At 46.2% G+C, this 18,999-nt stretch overlaps 1 protein-coding gene across 2 annotated transcripts in view; it reads left to right on the top strand.

Moving 5' to 3' along the window:
• GYS2 (glycogen synthase 2) overlaps positions 1-18,999 on the top strand; it is a 56,125-nt gene that overhangs the window by 4,422 nt on the left and 32,704 nt on the right. For both annotated transcript variants that reach the window (XM_083402039.1, XM_083402040.1), the window contains 3 exons: positions 6,242-6,423; positions 8,565-8,756; positions 9,675-9,860. In XM_083402039.1, the coding sequence (XP_083258165.1) occupies positions 6,242-6,423; positions 8,565-8,756; positions 9,675-9,860 (560 nt within the window). The remainder of the gene's footprint in view (positions 1-6,241; positions 6,424-8,564; positions 8,757-9,674; positions 9,861-18,999) is intronic.

The raw sequence follows: 18,999 nt of genomic DNA on the forward strand, positions 1-18,999 counted from the left end.
CTTTAGCAGCATTGGTGGGTGTCTCCCATTAAATCACTGAGCTGAATGGGGCTTGTGGGTATGTTATAGAGGCTGCAGTGGGGCACTGTAAAATGCTGGTGAATTTTCATGAGGACTTGCTTTTTTTAAGTGATGCATAATTTAGGACAACTGGAAAGAGCTCTCCTAATTTCTGCATCACTTTTTTTTAAAAAAAGCAAGTCCTCATGAAAATCCATCAGCATTTTATAGTGTGGAGTTCTCCTAAATCACACATCTTTGTATTCAACTTTTACCCTAGATGCACATCTTTGTGAAGCAATTTTTCCTTACACGATGCATTTTTGCACGCTGTTTTCACCAACCTGTGCATTTCTTTCTGCACACTTTACCCTAGTATATCCATTTTTGTGGCCTGTTACTTCCTCAGCAATTTGACTTCACCCTGGAGGCATACTCCATTGTCTCACATTTAAAGGAGAACGTACCAAATTCACTCTTTCCAGAACAATTCACAACCGAAATACATCCTTGGAAATTCAGTTTTCTGAATTTTGCTGTGCGGTTCCTCAGCCAAGTAGTGTGCACCAAAAAAGACATAGATTGTGGAAAAGTGTGCATTAAAATGTATATAACTAATGAAGATGACATCCAAAAATGTGTTGTGTTGGGGAAAGTCTGCTTTGTATATTTATCATGGCCTTTTAGCCAAGAAGGCTTTCAGAGTGGCTTGCAAAAATCACTTCTGCAGGCTCACCTGCAGACACAGCACATGAGGAAAAAAGCAACAGGAGGGAGGAGGATAAAGCAAGCTCAAATTCATAACGTTACACTTGCTTAATGCTACGCTGATGTCCTTGGTCGTTCTGGCTGCCACAATCAACAACATTCCCCCTGCCCCAAGGCCAATACAATAATATTTACTTTAAAAGGTGCCTACCGATTTCCAAATGCCATGAACTACAAATAGAGGGGCAGAAGTGATTTTGCAGGGATAAGTTTCAAGAAACAGGAACTATTGCTTTGGGAAGAATAAGGGCAGCTGAGGCTCGTGAGATTCCTTCCCAGTCTCATTTCTGGGCATTCCACGTGCTGGGATGACCAAGGCCGGTTTTATCATCTTAGGGATGCTGAGCTCTGGGGCTGCATTTGGATTACTAACCCTGGCTGGGCACATGGGCTATATAAGACGACAGAAGCTGATCCACCAGGCACAGCGGGTGTGGAATGCGTCAGCAGAAAAATCATGGCGAGAGGAGCAAGGAGACATAACTGTTTGCCTGACCTGCTCTGCATTGCCACACGCCAGGCTTTGGGAGGGCGGTGGTTTAAATCATCTCGCTTCACGATATCCGTGGATGTTAGCTGTGGTAGCTAAATGGAACATCCAGGTTAAGGGGCACTTGTGTTGTTTAGTCGTGTCCGACTCTTCGTGACCCCATGGACCAGAGCATGCCAGGCACTCCTGTCTTCCACTGCCTCCCGCAGTTTGGTCAAACTCATGCTGGTAGCTTCAAGAACACTATCCAACCATCTCGTCCTCTGTCGTCCCCTTCTCCTTGTGCCCTCCATCTTTCCCAACATCAGGGTCTTTTCCAGGGAGTCTTCTCTTCTCATGAGGTGGCCAAAGTATTGGAGCCACAGCTTCACAATCTGTCCTTTCAGTGAGCGCTCAGGGCTGATTTCCTTCAGAATGGATAGGTGTGATCTTCTTGCAGTTCACAGGACTCTCAAGAGTCTCCTCCAGCACCATAATTCAAAAGCATCAATTCTTCGGCGATCAGCCTTCTTTATAGTCCAGCTCTCACTTCCATACATCACTACTGGGAAAACCATAGCTTTAACTATACAGACCTTTGTTGGCAAGGTGATGTCTCTGCTTTTTAAGATGCTGTCTAGGTTTGTCATTGCTTCATGGAGGTAGACCACTGGAAATGAGCTGCCCTGCTCATTAGGCCTGACACTCAGCCAAGTCTGTGGAGGTTATGTTTAGTTAACTTCATCTTTGAACTGTGTGATTACTGGCTGGTACATTACTGTGTGATTACTGGCTGGTGCAATAGAATGGCTGGGGCAGGTTTCACAGGGGGGGATGTATTGGGACACCCAATCTCAGTGATCACGGGCAGGAGGAGGAGTTACGCTAAGACCAGACCATGTCATTACCGTGGAGGCAGGTTTAGTCGTTATTTGAGGACTATCCCTGCCTCCAGGTCTGGTCCTGACCGGAAGGATACTGGAATCAGCAAGGGAAACCCACATGACCTGAAAGTGTTGCTGTGCAATGCCAGGTCAATGATGAATAAAACCACTGCTATCCACGACCTGATTGTGGATGGAGGATTTGACCTGGCATGTGTGACAGAGACCTGGTTGGATGAAGCAGATGGGCCTGTCCTTGCCACTGCTTGCCCACCGGGTTTCTCTTACGCACAGCAACCCAGGTCATGTGGGTGGGGAGGGGGGGTTGCAGTGATTTTTAGGAAGTCATTAGTCTGCAGCAGGCGTCCTATTGGGAAGACCCAGTTCTCTGAGTGCATGTTCTGGAAGTTGGGCAATAGGGGCAGTACAGGATTCCTATTGGTGTACCGACCTCCCCGCTGCACCAAGGATTCCCTGCCCGAGCTGCTTCAGGTCGTGGCGGATTTTCTCCTGGAGACATCTAGCTTGGTTGTCCTGGGGCATTTTAACATCCATGCCGACACAACCTTACAAGGGGCCGCTCGGGACTTCGTGGAAAGCATGGCCTCCATGGGGCTGTCCCTGAATAAGTTTGGCCCAACTCATAGCAACGGACATGCTTTAGACTTGGTGTTTACCTCTACGGATGTTGGTGATCTGATATTAACTAAAAGCGAAACAAAAGAAGTGCCACGGTCAGATCACTTCCTGGTGCAACTGGACTTCTCCGCGACCCTTCCCCTCTGCAGGGAGGTGGGACCGATTCGGATGGTCTGCCCCCACCACTTAATGGATCCAATTGGCTTCCAGAGAGTGGTAGGGGATGTTTTATCCTAAGTTGATGGCCTTTCAGCTGATTCCCTGGTGGCCCGCTAGAATGCGGCGTTAACCAGGGCTATTGAGTGTCTGGCTCCGAAGCGCCCACTCCGATTGCATGGAGCCCGGACAGCCCCGTGGTTTTCCCCGGAGCTGAGGGCGATGAAACAATCGTTGAGACGGCTAGAGAGCCAGTGGCGGAAAACTCATTCTGAATCAGACTGGACACGGGCTAGAGCTCAACGTCGAGCCTACCAAGTGGCAATGGCGACGGCGAATAGGGCCTTCTTTGCCGCGTCCATTGCATCTGCAGAAAACAGCAGCAAGAGACTTTTTCAGGTGGTTCATAATCTATCGGAACCACCTGCACCACCGGGGCCTGGTAGGGACCCCAAGATCTCCTGCAATGCTTTTGCAAAGTTTTTTGCTGATAAAGTCGCTCAGATTCAGAAGGAGGTAGACTCCACCGTGGGAGCAGGGCCAGGGCGGGAGAGTGCTAGAGTTCTGTCTAGTCCTGTTGTTGTTGTTGTTGTTTTAGTCATTTAGTCGTGTCCGACTCTTCATGACCCCATGGACTAGAGCACGCCAGGCACTCCTGTCTTCCACTGCCTCCTGCAGTTTGGTCAAACTCAAGCTGGTAGCTTCAAGAACACTATCCAGCCATCTCGTCCTCTGTCGTCCCCTTCTCCTTGTGCCCTCCATCTTTCCCAACATCAGGGTCTTTTCCAGGGAGTCTTCTCTTCTCATGAGGTGGCCAAAGTATTGGAGCCTCAGCTTCAGGATCTGTCCTTCCAGTGAGCACTCAGGGCTGATTTACTTAAGAATGGATGCGTTTGATCTTCTTACAGTCCATGGGACTCTCAAGAGTCTCCTCCAGCACCATAATTCAAAAGCATCAATTCTTCGGCGATCAGCCTTCTTTATGGTCCAGCTCTCACTTCCATACATCACTACTGGGAAAACCATAGCTTTTACTATACGGACCTTTGTTGGCAAGGTGACGTCTCTGCTTTTTACATGGGATCAATTCCAATCTGTTACCTCCGAGGATGTGGACAGGCTGCTTGGACAAGTGAAACCGACCACCTGTCTCCTTGATCCTTGCCCATCCTGGCTAATAAAAGCGAGCCGGGAAGGGCTGGGCGATAGGCTTTGCAGGGTCGTGAATGCTTCCCTCTGTGAGGGAGCCTTCCCAGACTAGCTGGCTGTCATTAAACCGCTTCTTAAAAAACATCTTTAGACCCAACCAATTTGGCCAACTATCGCCCAGTCTCAAATTTACCATTCTTGGGCAACGTGATTGAGCGGTGGTTGCCAAACAACTCCAAGCACGCCTGGAGGATGCGGAACATTTGGATCCCTTCCAATCAGGATTCAGGCCTCACCATGGGACTGAAACTGCCTTGGTCGTGCTGGTTGATGATCTCTGGCGGGCTAGGGACAAAGGTGAGAGCTGTTTCCTAGTTCTGCTGGATCTCTCACCTTGACACCATCGACCATAACATCCTTCTGGACCGTCTAGAGGGGCTGCGAGCTGGGGGCACTGTTATACGGTGGTTCCGCTCCTTTCTCCTGGGCCGTGTCCAGACAGTGGTGGGGGGGATGAGTGTTCAGACCCCTGGGCTCTCACTTGTGGGGTGCCTCAGGGTTCCGTCCTCTCCCCCATGCTTTTTAATATCTATATGAAGCCGCTGGGAGAGATCATCAGGGGGTTTGGGCTGGGTGTTCATCAGTATGCAGATGACACCCAGCTCTACCTCTCCTTTAAATCAGAACCAGTGAAGCCGGTGAAGGTCCTGTGTGAGTGCCTGGAGGCTGTTGGAGGATGGATGGTGGCTAACAGATTGAGGTTGAATCCTGACAAGACAGAAGTACTGTTTTTGGGGGACAGGGGGGGCGGGTGTGGGGGATTCCCTGGTCCTGAATGGGGTAACTGTGCCCCTGAAGGACCAGGTGCGCAGCCTGGGAGTCATTTTGGACTCACAACTGTCCATGGAGGCACAGGTTAATTCTGTGTCCAGGACAGCTGTCTATCAGCTCCACCTGGTACGCAGGCTAAGACCCTACCTGCCCGCAGACTGTCTTGCATGGTGGTGCAAGCTCTGGTTATCTCCCGTTTGGACTACGGCAACACGCTCTACGTGGGGCTACCTTTGAAGGTGACCCAGAAACTTCAATTAATCCAGAATGCGGCAGCTAGACTGGTGACTGGGAGTGGCCGCCGGGACCACATAACACCGGTTCTGAGAGATCTGCATTGGCTCCCAGTACGTTTCCGAGCACAATTCAAAGTGTTGGTGCTGACCTTTAAAGCCCTAAACGGCCTCAGTCCTGTATACCTGAAGGAGTGTCTCCACCCCCATCGTTCAGCCCGGACACTGAGATCCAGTGCCGAGGGCCTTCTGGCGGTTCCCTCATTGCGAGAAGTAAGGTTACAGGGAACCAGACAGAGGGCCTTCTCGGTAGTGGCGCCTGCCCTGTGGAACGCCCTCCCAGCAGATGTCAAGGCAATAAACAACTTTTAAAAGACAACTCAAGGCAGCCCTCTTTAGGGAAGTTTTTAATGTCTGATGCTGTACTGTTTTTAATATTCAGTTGGAAGCTGTCCAGAGTGGCTGGGGAAACCCAGCCAGATGGGCGGGGTATAAATAAATTATTATTATTATTATTATTATTATTATTATTATTATTCCTACGACAATTGCTTTGCTGGAGAACTGCATTGCCAAACTCACGAGTAGTGTGAATTTAAAGGATATCCGTCTTTTAGCTGACATATAGTTTTGGAATGTGCAAATTTGGTAGCTTCGACTTTAAATGCAAATTGAATTGAATTTCTCCCCTGTCCCTACATGCTGTGCCCAAGTTTAAACTGGAAAGTCACCCCCCAGGCAGACCTGGGCACATAATACATGGTTGTCTGAACTGGATCTCCCAACGATGGCAAATGGAATCATCATTCCAACTCTGCAGGAAAGGATTAGTCGGTGCAAATAGGATGCAAAAGCAATAGTGTTAACAAAGGAAATCTGGCCAGATATAATTAGGACAATGTAAGTATAGTCTCACCCATAACAGGCCGCTTAGACCTGCGGGAGGTGAATGTGAGGGCTACTCCTTTCAGAACATAAAACTATAGAATTCTGGAGTTGGAAGGGACCCTGAGGGTCATCTAGTCCAACCCCCTGCAATGCAGGAATCTCAGCTAAAGCATCCATGACAGATGGCCGTCCAACCAATATAAGCTTTGCTTCTCCTCTCACAGTTGGTGGCATCTACACCGTGATCCAGACAAAAGCCAAAATCACGTTGGACGAATGGGGGGAAAACTACTTCCTCATCGGCCCTTATTTTGAGCACAACGTGAAGACCCAGGTGGAAGTCTGCGAACCTCCCAACGGAGCCGTGAAAAAGGCAATGGAATCCATGAGGACCAGCGGGTGCCAGGTAAACGGGATTTCTCTCCTTTTGTTTCCTGAGGCAACTAAGCTGACTCACTTGGAGATTAGCTGGTTCCACTAATGCTCTTGTCTTTCTGCCTGACATACTGGTCTCGGTCAAAGTCGATTCATTCCAGGTTATTTTTGAGAAAGGGACCCGTTTATCCAATTACACGTTTTAAGAGTGCATTTATCTGGAAGTCTGCTTAATGGGATTTCGGCCTTTGGCTTTCCAGTCCCCAAATAATGCAGTCAGATTTCTGTAGACACAAAATGACCTTATCTATGCCTGGCTGGATAAGCATGTAATTCTATCTGTCTATCATCTATCTATCTATCTATCTATCTAATCTATCATCTATCTATCTATCATCAGTAACTTTTTAAATTTAAAAATCTTCATAGTGTAAAATAAATTAGAAAAGTCGAGAAGGTACATGCAGTTTCATTTTAATGATCTCTTTCAATGAAATTATAAAATGTGCTTAATTGCAATTATTGCTGAAGTGTTAACATCTTGCCTTCTAATAATATTTTAAAGAGCTTAATATATTATATGAAGCATAATGTATATTTATGTGCGTGCATGCAATTTTCTCAATAAAAAAATTTAAAGGTACGTTTTTATGCAATCTAAGAAAGATATCCTTGGAAGTCATGAGGCAGAAGGAGGTATGCAAACATAATGGATAAATAAATTGTTAAACTGAGCAGGGAAGGTTGGGCTGGAATTACTTGCCGTTGTTCACCACCCAGTAAACTTCGTGGCTCAGCCTTGGTGTGAACAGTAAGGCATTAAAGACAAAGCGAGTTTATTCAATCCACATAAATAAATGCGAGGGCCTCTCACACTGCAGGAGAGTTGCAACAGCAGTGTGTTAACCCAGGGGAGTTGCCAGGCATTGTACGGCTGCCTTTTGTGATTGTGTAATCGTGGCAAAGGGATCGAAGAGTAGACCTGAAATTTGTTCCAGTGTGGTGCTTGTTTTGCTCATATGAGCCAAACTTCTAAGGAGCATAGTTCCCAAAGGCATGTTTTTATGGCTGCGCCAATGGTGTTTGCAATCCATTGAGGGCAGAGTTGAGCATTCGTATTGCAGTTGCTGCATCCATGCTGTTCGTAGTATATTTGTGGGCAGCGTTCCACTGATCAGTAATGACATATTGCAAACCAGGGGCTAATTCTAACAGGACAGCATATAGCTCAGCAGTAGAGAGTACATACTTCAGGATGCATTAAAAAAAACTCCAATTCAACCCCCTTTTTCTCCAGGGAAAAGGTATCAAGGAAACAAGCCTAATACAAAGGAGAGCCAGTGTGGCTTAGTGGCTAGTGTGCTAGACTGCGGCATGGGAGACCAGGGTTCGAATTCCCAATTCAGCCACGGAGCTCACTGAGCTACCACCATGTTCACTAACTTGAGCTTTTCTCTGTTATCTACACTATCCCCCTGACAACTGCACACTTTCAGTGCCAAGTTAAACCCTGCAGAGGTGCCTAGGCAGTTGAAATCTCGGGGGGGGGGGGTGGCTTGCAAATTATCTCCTAATACACTTTGGATTTTAGGTAAAGGTAAAGTACCCCTGACCGTCAGCTCCAGTCGTGGCCGACTCTGGGGTTGTGCGCTCATCTCACTTTTCTGGCCGAGGGAGCCGGCGTACAGCTTCCAGGTCATGTGGCCAGCATGGCTAAGCCGCTTCTGGCGAACCAGAGCGGCGCACGGAAACGCTGTTTACCTTCCCGCCAGAGTGGTACCTATTTATCTACTTGCACTTGACGTGCTTTCGAACTGCTAGGTGGGCAGGAGCAGAGACCGAACAATGGGAGCTCAGTCCGTCGCGAGGATTCAAACCGCTGACCTTCCGATCGGCAAGTCCTAGGCTCAGTGTTTTAGACCACAGCTCCACCCGCGTCCCTATTTTGGATTTTACCAACCAATAATTTAAATCCACCAATTTCATTGCACAAGATCAAAACAATATTATTTTGATCTGCGTTTGCGGAGCCCCTAAAAGACATGGGGCCCATAGACTTGTGCCTACTCTGCCTATTTAATGGTAATCTGGCACTTCACACTTTCTTTTTATTTTACATTTATGTGCCAACATGGTGGGTTAACCCTAACATTTATTTCTCCCTCTTATCAGGTGTATTTTGGCAGGTGGCTGATAGAAGGGAGTCCGTATGTGGTGCTGTTTGATATAGGATCAGCGGCTTGGAATTTGGATAGGTGGAAAGGGGAGTTCTGGGACGCCAGCCAGATTGGAATTCCTTACCACGACCGAGAAGCGAATGATGTGCTTATCTTTGGGTCGCTAACTGCCTGGTTCTTCAAAGAGGTACTGTACTAAGGTTCACACATTGCACCATGTACATCATATGCCAATAATAATAATAATAATAATAATAATAATAATAATAATTTATTATTTATACCCTGACCATCTGGCTGGGTTTCCCCAGCCACTCTGGGCGGCTTCTAACAAAATATTAAAATACTGTGGTCTGTTAAATATTAAAAGCTTCCCTAAACAGGGCTTCCTTCAGATGTCTTCTAAAAGTCTGGTAGTTGTTCTTCTCTTTGACATCTGGTGGGAGGGCGTTCCATAGGGCAGGTGCCACTACCAAGAAGGCCCTTGGCTTCTTGCAGTGAGGGAACCGCCAGAAGGCCCTCAGAACTGGACCTCAATGTCCGGGCAGAATGATGGGAGTGGAGATGCTCCTTCATTCAGATTTGTAGCTGTTGGAGACATACGTCTCCAACAAAATGTCAAGCTTCAGTGTTGCATCCAACTAAGTTATACTCAAATTAGACCCAGTGAAATTCGGGGACCTAAATTAGCCTTGCCCATTCATTTTAATGGGTCTCCTCTAAGTATGTCTAGTATTTGATACAACCCCATTACTTTGAAGTACAGTCGTACCTCGGAAGTGGAACGTCTTGCGAGATGAACGTTTTAGCTCCTGAATGCTGCAAACCCGGAAGTGAGAGTTCTGGTTTGCAAACGTATCCATCACGGCTTCTGCGGCTTCTGACTGGCTGCAGGAGCTTCCTGCAGCCAATCAGAAGCCGCGCTTTGGTTCCTGATCGTTTTGGATGTTGAACGGACTTCCAGAACGGATTCCGTTCGCCTTCCGAGGTACGACTGTAATCACATAGCTCTCCTTCGTGACTTTAATAAAACAGGTGTGCTTTTGAATGTCCTTCATTCTTTAAACATGGCTCAAATACCACTTTACTTTCTATCTCTTTCCAGCTCTCCGATCAATTTGAAGACAAGCCCAACATCATTGCCCACTTCCATGAATGGCAAGCAGGGCCTGGGCTGATCCTCTGTAGATCCAGGAAGATCCCAGTCGCAACCATTTTCACAACTCATGCAACCTTGCTGGGAAGGTACCTGTGTGCGGCGAGTATAGATTTCTACAACCACCTGGACCAGGTAAGGAAGATAACATTGTCTTGCATTCCCTTCTGACCACAAGTCACTGTTGGTTTTGCCAGCTGTCTTAGGGTGGAAATTACCTGATCACGGGGCCTAGAACAACACCCTCATAAGCCTAGGTTACATTATATTATTACTATGGCAAAGCAACATCCGAAACCTTAATTAATCGTATTATATAAAATCTTCTGTCCCTGTACCAAATTAGCATTAGCACTTCACACTGAATATTTTCCAAAGCTATGACTCAGTTCCAGGAACCACTCTATGGAATCTACTGTCTCTGTAATTTCCTTCCCCAAACTCTTTAGATTGTCAACTTGTATGTTAAAGTTCCAATTTTTTGCATTTCCATTCCTCTCAAGTTGGTAGATAATTTTTCTGCTGACTGCCTATCATTATTGAACATAGAACTGCATATATCATAGCAAGGCAATGATAGGTAACTGTTCCATATGCCACAATTTATTTGTGAGGCAAAAAAAAAAAAAAAAAAGAAGGCACATTTCTGTTATTTTTGTACTGCATCAGTAAATATTTTAATAGTTCCACAAACTCTTTTGTATCTCCAACACTGGTTGACTTTCTCTGTGAAGACCAAAAAGAAAGTCTCCTTTCTATTTAAAAGAGGGACAGCTTTACCTGTGATGAGGCTGTATTTTAATGTTTCAATATTTAAGTGTTGTATTTTAATCTTGTTTTAAAGTTGTATTCATTCAATTTGTTTTTATTATTGCTTGTTAGCTGCCCTGAGCCTGGCCTTGGCTGGGGAGGGCAGGGAATAAATATAAATATAAATTATTATTATTATTATTATTATTATTATTATTATTATTACCATTATGCAAAGCGAAGCTGCTGCCTATCCAGTAGAGGGTGGTTGTTTTTTTTAGGAGTAGCAGAAAGGTTTTGGAGGACAGTGTGCCAAACAGCCTGCCTTGCACCCCCTAAGCTTGCTTTCTCCCATGTCAGATGGTGGAGTCTGCTACTCTACAAGTATTGCAATAAGATTCATTTTTCCTTTGGCACATGAAATTGCAGAGGATGTCATTTTGTGCTTTGTCTATCTTGGATAGAAAACTCTGTTAGGATAGCAAAATCAGTTGCATCTTTGCATCAGGAGCTGTCGTGGCAGTAGCACAGCTCTGGGGAAGACAATTCCAGGGCTTATTTCAAAGCAGGAGAGATTATGGGGTGCCAGAGGGGTTGTCAGATCTCCCCTGCTCTGGGTAGTGAAAATGAGGTGTCATTCAGGTTTTCTTGCAACAGATTAGTTCAGAGGAAGTGTGGGAATGAGGGAAATTAGCAAGGAGAGTCTGGGTCCTTCTTTCCTTTTCTTTGATGGGGTTCCCGATTCAGACTAGCAGTTTAATGGTAACATTTCTTTGCAAGATTGTTTGCCTTTATAATTAGAAACCAAAGGTTGCATTTCAGCTAGCTGAAGATCTCTTGTTGAAGTTTTACCAGTTGCATCCATGCAGTCAAAAGAAAGCACCACTAAGTTCAGTTACTTCCAGGAAACTATACGTAGGATTGCAGCTATGCTTGTCCTTATACATTGCATGTATATACTGCTACTCTTTGGTGTGAGGGTTATAGGGTAGAACACAATGAGTTACTGCACTTCAGAAAAATCACTGCCACACCACTGATAGGGAATAACTAATGGTCCAACCACAATGCAGAAACATGGCAGAATTTTGCGTATCCAGCATGTGCTGATTTGAAGGATGTCAGAGGAGTGTTACATCATAGAGGAACAGGCGTTTTTGATTCACAGGAAGCTCATGCAGGTCATTTCCTTCCAACTCGTCCTTCACCAACATTGTGCCCTCCAGATGTCTTGGGCCATAGATGCCAACTCCCTGGGTGCCGAGCGCCCAAAAAATTCCCCATAAAGGGGCTGAGCACCCACAAATTTCAGTACCGGGCCATGCACGCTGCATGGCACCCACAGGCCTGGGCACCCACAGTCACAGAGCCATGCTGGCACTCCTGTCTTGGACTATAGTTCCCATCAGCCCTAGCCAACACAGCGCTGATGGGAGTTGTAGTCCCAAACATCTGGGAAAAATCAGATTGGAGAAGCCTGTGCTGACTGTGATCTGATGGCACACAGCTTTGGAATATTCAGTCTGGAGAACTGCAAAGCCTCCAAGAATTCCAAAAGTGCCCAAATATTCCCAATATTAAACTGCATGTTAGTGATCAAGTCGAAAGTCCTCTAACTGTGGGGGGCTAATGGGATTCTACAGATCGTGGACGGCATCTACATGAACGGCTGACATTTAAAGGGTATTAATGCAGGAAATGTTGCCAGTTTGATTCCCACCCCCTTCCTCATAGCTCTTCCACAGATACTTACAGCGCACTAAAGCTCTTTCCGACAAATGCTAACATTTCGTAAGAGATCAGCTGTCTTAATGAGGGCGTCTTTGGCTGTGAAAAGGTCACCGAGGCCCAAAAGCTCAAGGAGAGGGTGGGGGTGGGAGGGTGGAAGCAGAAGGCTTGATCTCCAAACAGTGGCGTAGCGTGGGGGGTGCAGGGGGGCCGGCCGCACCGGGCGCAACATCTGGGGGGTAGGGTTAGGGGGCGCAAATCCACAGGTTAGGGGGCACAAATCCACGGGTTAGGGGGCGCAAATTACTTGCCTTGCCCTGGGTGCTGACAACCCACGCTACGCCACTGTCTCCAAAACACTCATGAAAAAAGACAATGCAGATGGGCAGGTTCGTAGGAGATTTCCTTACCGCTGCCTCTTGGTAAAAGACCATTAAGGTCAAGTGAGTGATTTGTCCATTACTAAAAGACTCCTGGTCCCCAGGGCATGATAGTTTGCTCTGACCTTTTTTTTGGGGGGGGGGAACAGACATTTCTCGAAAGGCTTCTTCTCGATTTCCCGCTTCTGAACTGCAGACGCGTTGCTATGGGCCTCGCCGCTTGTCTTTTTAAAGACGTACTAGGAAGCAGGGTGTTTGATTTGCTTAAACAAATGCCTGCTTTCTCCAACTGCTCTCAGAAGGGGTCAACGGAGGCAAGCTAGGAAGGTGGTGGTATCGATCGCCAGAGTATTTTGGTGGTGGGGAGGGAGGGAGGGTCACAGGCCAAACACACTGAAAGCCTCACACATAAGAACAGTCTACTGGATCAGGCCAGTTTCCCATCTAGTCCAGCATCCTGTTCACATAGTGATCAACCAGATGTTGCAAAGGGATATTTGATTCGAGCACCAGTTGTTGTTGTTGTTGTTGTTTAGTCGTTCAGTCATGTCCGACTCTTCGTGACCCCATGGACCAGAGCACGCCAGGCACTCCTGTCTTCCACTGCCACCCGCAGTTTGGTCAGATTCATGTTTGTAGCTTCGAGAACACTGTCCAACCATCTCGTCCTCTGTCGTCCCCTTCTCCTTGTGCCCTCCATCTTTCCCAACATCAGGGTTTTTTCCTGGGAGTCTTCTCTTCTCATGAGGTGGCCAAAGTATTGGAGCCTCAGCTTCAGGATCTGTCCTTCCAGTGAGCACTCAGGGCTGATTTCCTTCAGAATGGAGAGGTTTGATCTTCTTGCAGTCCATGGGACTCTCAAGAGTCTCCTCCAGCACCATAATTCAAAAGCATCAATTCTTCGGCGATCAGCCTTCATTATGGTCCAGCTCTCACGTCCACACATCACTACTGGGAAAACCATGGCTTTTACTATACGGACCTTTGTTGGCAAGGTGATGTCTCTACTTATTAAAACGCTGTCTAGGTTTGCCATTGCTTTCCTCCCAAGAAGCAGGCGTCTCTTAATTTCGTGGCTGCTGTCACCATCTGCAGTGATCGAGCACCGGTAGGGTTGCCATATTCCAAAAAGTAAAAACCAGCATACCCTGAAAGTTATTGAGCTTCTTTTTAGGAAGACCCCAGAACAGTTGAGCTTTTTTTTATTTTAGGAAAACCCGAAAGTTGTTGAGCTTTCTTTTATGAAAGCGCCAAAAAATATATATGCAATTTTTCAGTTTGCTTGCCTAAGATCCAGGACAAACTGGTATGCCCCGTGGAGGACCTTAAAGTCCACAAATAACAACGCTTTGGAGGTCCCGAGCCTCAAGGAGGTTAGATTGGTCTCAACTAGGGCCAGGGCCTTTTCAGTACTGGCCCCAATGTGGTGGAACGCTCTGTCACAAGAGACTAGGGCCCTGCGGGACTTGACATCTTTCCGCAGGGCCTGCAAGACAGAGCTGTTCCGCCTGGCCTTTTGTTTGGACTCGGTCTGACCCTTATGTTTCCCTCCCCTTATGGTCTTAATTTATCAGCTATTTTAAAATGAGGCTGCATTTTAAATGGCATTTTAACCTGTATTTTAAATTGGTTTTTTCCCCTCCCTCTCTTTCCCCCCTATTATGTTTTTACTGTGATTTTATTTTATTGGTGTTAGCTGCCCTGAGCCCAGCTCTGGCTGGGGAGGGCAGGGTATAAATAAAATTTATTATTATTATTTATTATTAAACTGCCACCTTCCGAGAATTCCCCCCGGACATCACTTCCGCCTTTGAAATCCTGGTAATGTCTGGGAAAATCCAGACATATAGCAACCCTACGGCCCAGCAGCACTCTCCCCTTCTTGTGGCTGGTATTCAAAAGCAATGTTGCCTCCAGCTGTGGAGGCAAAACAGAGCCCCCATGGCTAATAGCCTTTGATAGCCCTCTTCTCCACGAATTTGCCTAATCATCTTTCAAAACCATCTAGGTTGGTGGTTATCACTGCCTCCTGTGGGAGAGTTCCATAGTTTAACCATGTGTTGCTTGAAGAAGTACAGTGGTACCTCAGATTAAGTGCTTATTTGTTCCAGAGGTCCATACTTAACCTGAAACTGTTCTTAACCTGAAGCACCACTTTAGCTAATGGGGCCTCCTGCTGCGGCGGCGCCTCCAAAGCCCGATTTCTGTTCTTATCCTGAAGCAAAGTTCTTAACCTGAAGCACTATTTCTGGGTTAGCGGAGTCTGTAACCTGAAGCGTATGCAACCTGAAGCGTATGTAACTTGAGGTACCCCTGTACTTCAATTTATCTGACCTGGAACTCCCACCACAATTGGCAGAAGACTCTATCAAATCTTCTCCACATGTTCAGTGAATGGGAGGATTCACATTGGAAACACACCTGACCTTTGGGTGAGGAGCATGTTTTGATTTATGGGAATGGAGTTGAGAGAGGACCTAACCTGGTGAGAGAACAGCAAAGACCTGATGAAGAGAGCACAGCAGAGGTTATATTTTCTGAGAATCCTCCGGGAAAATAATCTCTCAAAGGACCTGTTGATGACATTTTACCATTGTACTGTTGAGAGTGTATTAACTTATGGTCTGTGTGTGTGGTTTGGGAGCTGCAATGGTCAGGGGAAAAACAATGCTGTCCAAGGTTGTAAAGACTGTGGAGAAAATAATTGGGTGCACTCTTCCCACCTTGGATCAAATCTATGCTTCCAGGTGCCATAAGAAAGCTGCAGAGATAGTGCAGGATAGTGCGCACCCCGGAAATGATCTCTTTTGGCTTCTGCCTTCTGGAAGAAGGTACACGGTTATAAAAACCAGGACTAGCCGCCTGAGAAACAGTTTCTATCCAAATGCGATTTTGGTTTTAAACACAGTGCAAGGTAGTCTCTATGTGAGTATATTGTATTCAATTATGGGGTATCAAAGTTTTTAGGGGCTAACCAGGCTGGGATAGCTGGGATAGCAAGCTTGTTGGTTTTTGAATGTCTGATGTAGATTTTTTCAATTTCGTTGTTCTGTATGGGACAATGACAATAAAGATTATCACATCATATTGTATCGTATTGTATTGTATCGTATCGTATCGTATTAGGTCTAAACAAGGGGCTCCTACCCACACATAGCTGCTGGTGCACAGGTGTCCTAAAGCCAGTGTTCTTCCCCCATGATTCCCCGATGTTGCAGGACTACAACTCCCATCACCCATGACTCTTGGCTAAGATAGCCATGTTCAAATATATAAAAGGATGTCATATAGAGGAGGGAGAAAGGTTGTTTTCTGCTGTTCCAGAGAAGCGGACACGGAGCAATTGATCCAAACTACAAGAAAGAAGATTCCACCTAAACATTAGGAAGAACTTCCTGACAGTAAGAGCTGTTCGACAGTGGAATTTGCTGCCAAGGAGTGTGGTGGAGTCTCCTTCTTTGGAGGTCTTTAAGCAGAGGCTTGACAACCATACGTCAGGAGTGCTCTGATGGTGTTTCCTGCTTGGCAGGGGGTTGGACTCGATGGCCCTTGTGGTCTCTTCCAACTCTATGATTCTATGGCAGAGGATGATGGGATTTGTAGCCTGGCAACATCTGGGAGCCCAAGGTTGAAGGACACTGTCTAAGCAATTAGAACCTTCTGTGCCGTTGAGGATCCTGGGACCATATGGAGCAGGCGCACTCCTAGACCTATGGCAAACATCCCTTTTCAGTCATTTGGACTTGACATATGCAGGTGACAGGCAGGCAGGGCCAGTGTGGCACTCAGCATCAAGGGAAAGGAGTCAACACACAAAGCGGTAATTCCCTCTCCTGCACACATTCAAAGTACCTGGTGGGAAAGGTCTAGAAGGGGCTAGATAGACTCATGTACAGGAGCTTCTTGTGGACTTCCCCACTTCAGGTTGCAGCTGGGGGTGACAATGTCAATAGAAAAAAGACAGTCACGGAACTGAGAAATTGCACAATACAAATGAAATACCGTGATATTTAGAGTTGAGTCCTCAACCCTTTATTACTGTGCTTTGCTTTCTTCAAGTTGGGCTTTGTTTAAAACTTGCCATTTAGGTTTTCAAACCTTTTTTGTAAATTCAGTATTAGAAACTGTACTTTTCAGTCCTCAATCCTTTATTACTGTGCTTTGCTTTAACTAGGTTGAGCTAGGATTATAATACTTCAGATTTGGGGGGGGGTTTCTACCCCCATTTTTGAATTTTGGTCATTTAAAGTTTATGATTTTTCTATTTCCCTCTGAGGGAACCGAATAGTTCAGTGAAACAAGGTTTGCAGCCGGCATCCCGTTAAGGCTTTGTTCAATTTTAGGTTTTTCTAATTTTTTTCCTTAAGCTTTTTGATTTTAAATTATTTAGTTTATTTCCACAATATTTCTAGTCGATTACTTCTCGTTTCGGGGGTGACAATGCGGCTGAATTCAGACAGCCCCTCTGGTTGAACTTGACAAAGACCTTTCTCTTCCACTAAGCATTTTTAAGAATCTTTCTGTTTTTATGATAAATGCATGCTTTTTATAGAGTTCATGTGTGGCATTTTTTGCAACTTAGTCAATTAAGCAGCATATAAATATCTGATGTGTGTGTGTGTGTGTGTGTGTGTGTGTGTGTGTGTGTTGGGAGCAACTCTCTAGGCAGGCTGAGGGTGCTGCATTCATTTTTTATTTTTCTTAAGCGAGGGTTTTTAAAAGCCTCCTTAGAATTATTCTGTAGCGCAGCTCAGGGGGTCTAGTAATTGGATCATAAGCCTTTCACTTCTAGGTCAGCAGTTCAGAGCTGTTAAAGACCTAAAGCCCATTAGAGGTTGAGAGAGCTATTTAGTGGCATATGTTGGATCGCTCCATTTCTTTTTTGCTGCCCTGCCCCCTGCAACCAAGAGTGAAGATTCGTTTCTCTTCCAAATGACAACTTACTAAGGAGGAGCTTGTAGGAGGAATGCGGAAAGCGAGCAGTGAATGATTAGACAGTGTCTGCCGACCTGTGTTGCTGTTAGCCAGTACAGTGCTATCTCTGGTTACGAACTTAATTCGTTCCGGAGGTCCGTTCTTAAGCTGAAACCGTTCTTATCCTGAGGTACCACTTTAGCTAATGGGGCCTCCCGCTGTGCGCACACCTCGGGCGCTCGATTTCCGTTCACACCCTGGGGCAAAGTTCACAACCAGGAGCAGCTACATCAGGGTTAGCTAGTAACCTGAAGTGTTCGTAACCAGAGGTACCACTGCATTGTGTAACAGAGGCCTGGAATAAACAATGAGGGGAAACAATGTCCTGCTTATCAGCTTCCCAGAGCATTTTGCTGGCTGCGATTGCTCAGAGAATGAAATAATAATAATAATAATAATAATAATAATAATAACAACAACAACAACAACAACAACAACAACAACAACAACAACAACAACAACAAATTATTTATTATTTATTATTATTTATACCCCGCCCATCTGGCTGGGTTTCCCCAGCCACTCTGGGCGGCTTCTGACAAAATATTAAAATACAACAGTCTATTAAACATTAAAAGCTTCCCTAAAGAGGGCTGCCTTCAGGTGTCTTCTACAAGTCTGGTACAGTGGTACCTCGGGTTAAGTACTTAATTCGTTCTGGAAGTCCGTTCTTAACCTGAAGCACCACTTTAGCTAATGGGGCCTCCCACTGCTGCTGCGCCACCACCATTTGATTTCTGTTCTCATCCTGAAGCAAAGTTCTTAACCCGAGGTACTATTTCTGGGTTAGCGGAGTCTGTAACCTGAAGCGTCTGTAACCTGAAGCATACATAACCCGAGGTACCACTGTAGTTGTTTCTCTCTTTGACATCAGGTGGGAGGGCATTCCATAAGGCGGGTGCCACTACCGAGAAGGCCCTCTCCCTGGTTCCCTGCAACTTGGCTTCTCGCAGCGAGGGAACCGCCAGAAGGCCCTCAGGGTCGGCAAACTTTTCCACTGGTGGGCCGGCTCGCACACACGCATGCACGCCGCTCTTTCCCCGCTGGCTTTCGGAGGCATCGCGGGGAGGGAGGAGGCGCCTGCTGCTTCCTATTGGAGCTTCCTGCAGCCAATAGGAAGCCGTGGCTGTGTCCTGGAAGTCAGTCCCCACACGAAGCAACTGGCGCAGCACGCCGGTTTAGCTCCACGCAGGGACTGACCAAGCAGGCGGCAAGGGCCGGGGGCCAGTTTAACGACCCCCTCAGGCCGTATCCAGCCCACGGGCTGTAGTTTGCTGACCCCTGAAATAGATGGAGCTTTCATATTCTTGACAGGATAGGGTTGCCATATTTCAAAAAGTGAAAATCCAGACACAAAACACAAAGTTTATTTAGTTTTGCCCAAAATTGTTGAGGTTTCTCCCCCCCCAAAAAAAAGTCTCTTTGAAAAAGGAAGAGTTTTT

Source organism: Podarcis tiliguerta (genome assembly GCF_965153285.1).
Source record: "Podarcis tiliguerta genome assembly, chromosome: 10".
In the NCBI taxonomy this organism is placed as follows: Eukaryota; Metazoa; Chordata; class Lepidosauria; order Squamata; family Lacertidae; genus Podarcis; species Podarcis tiliguerta.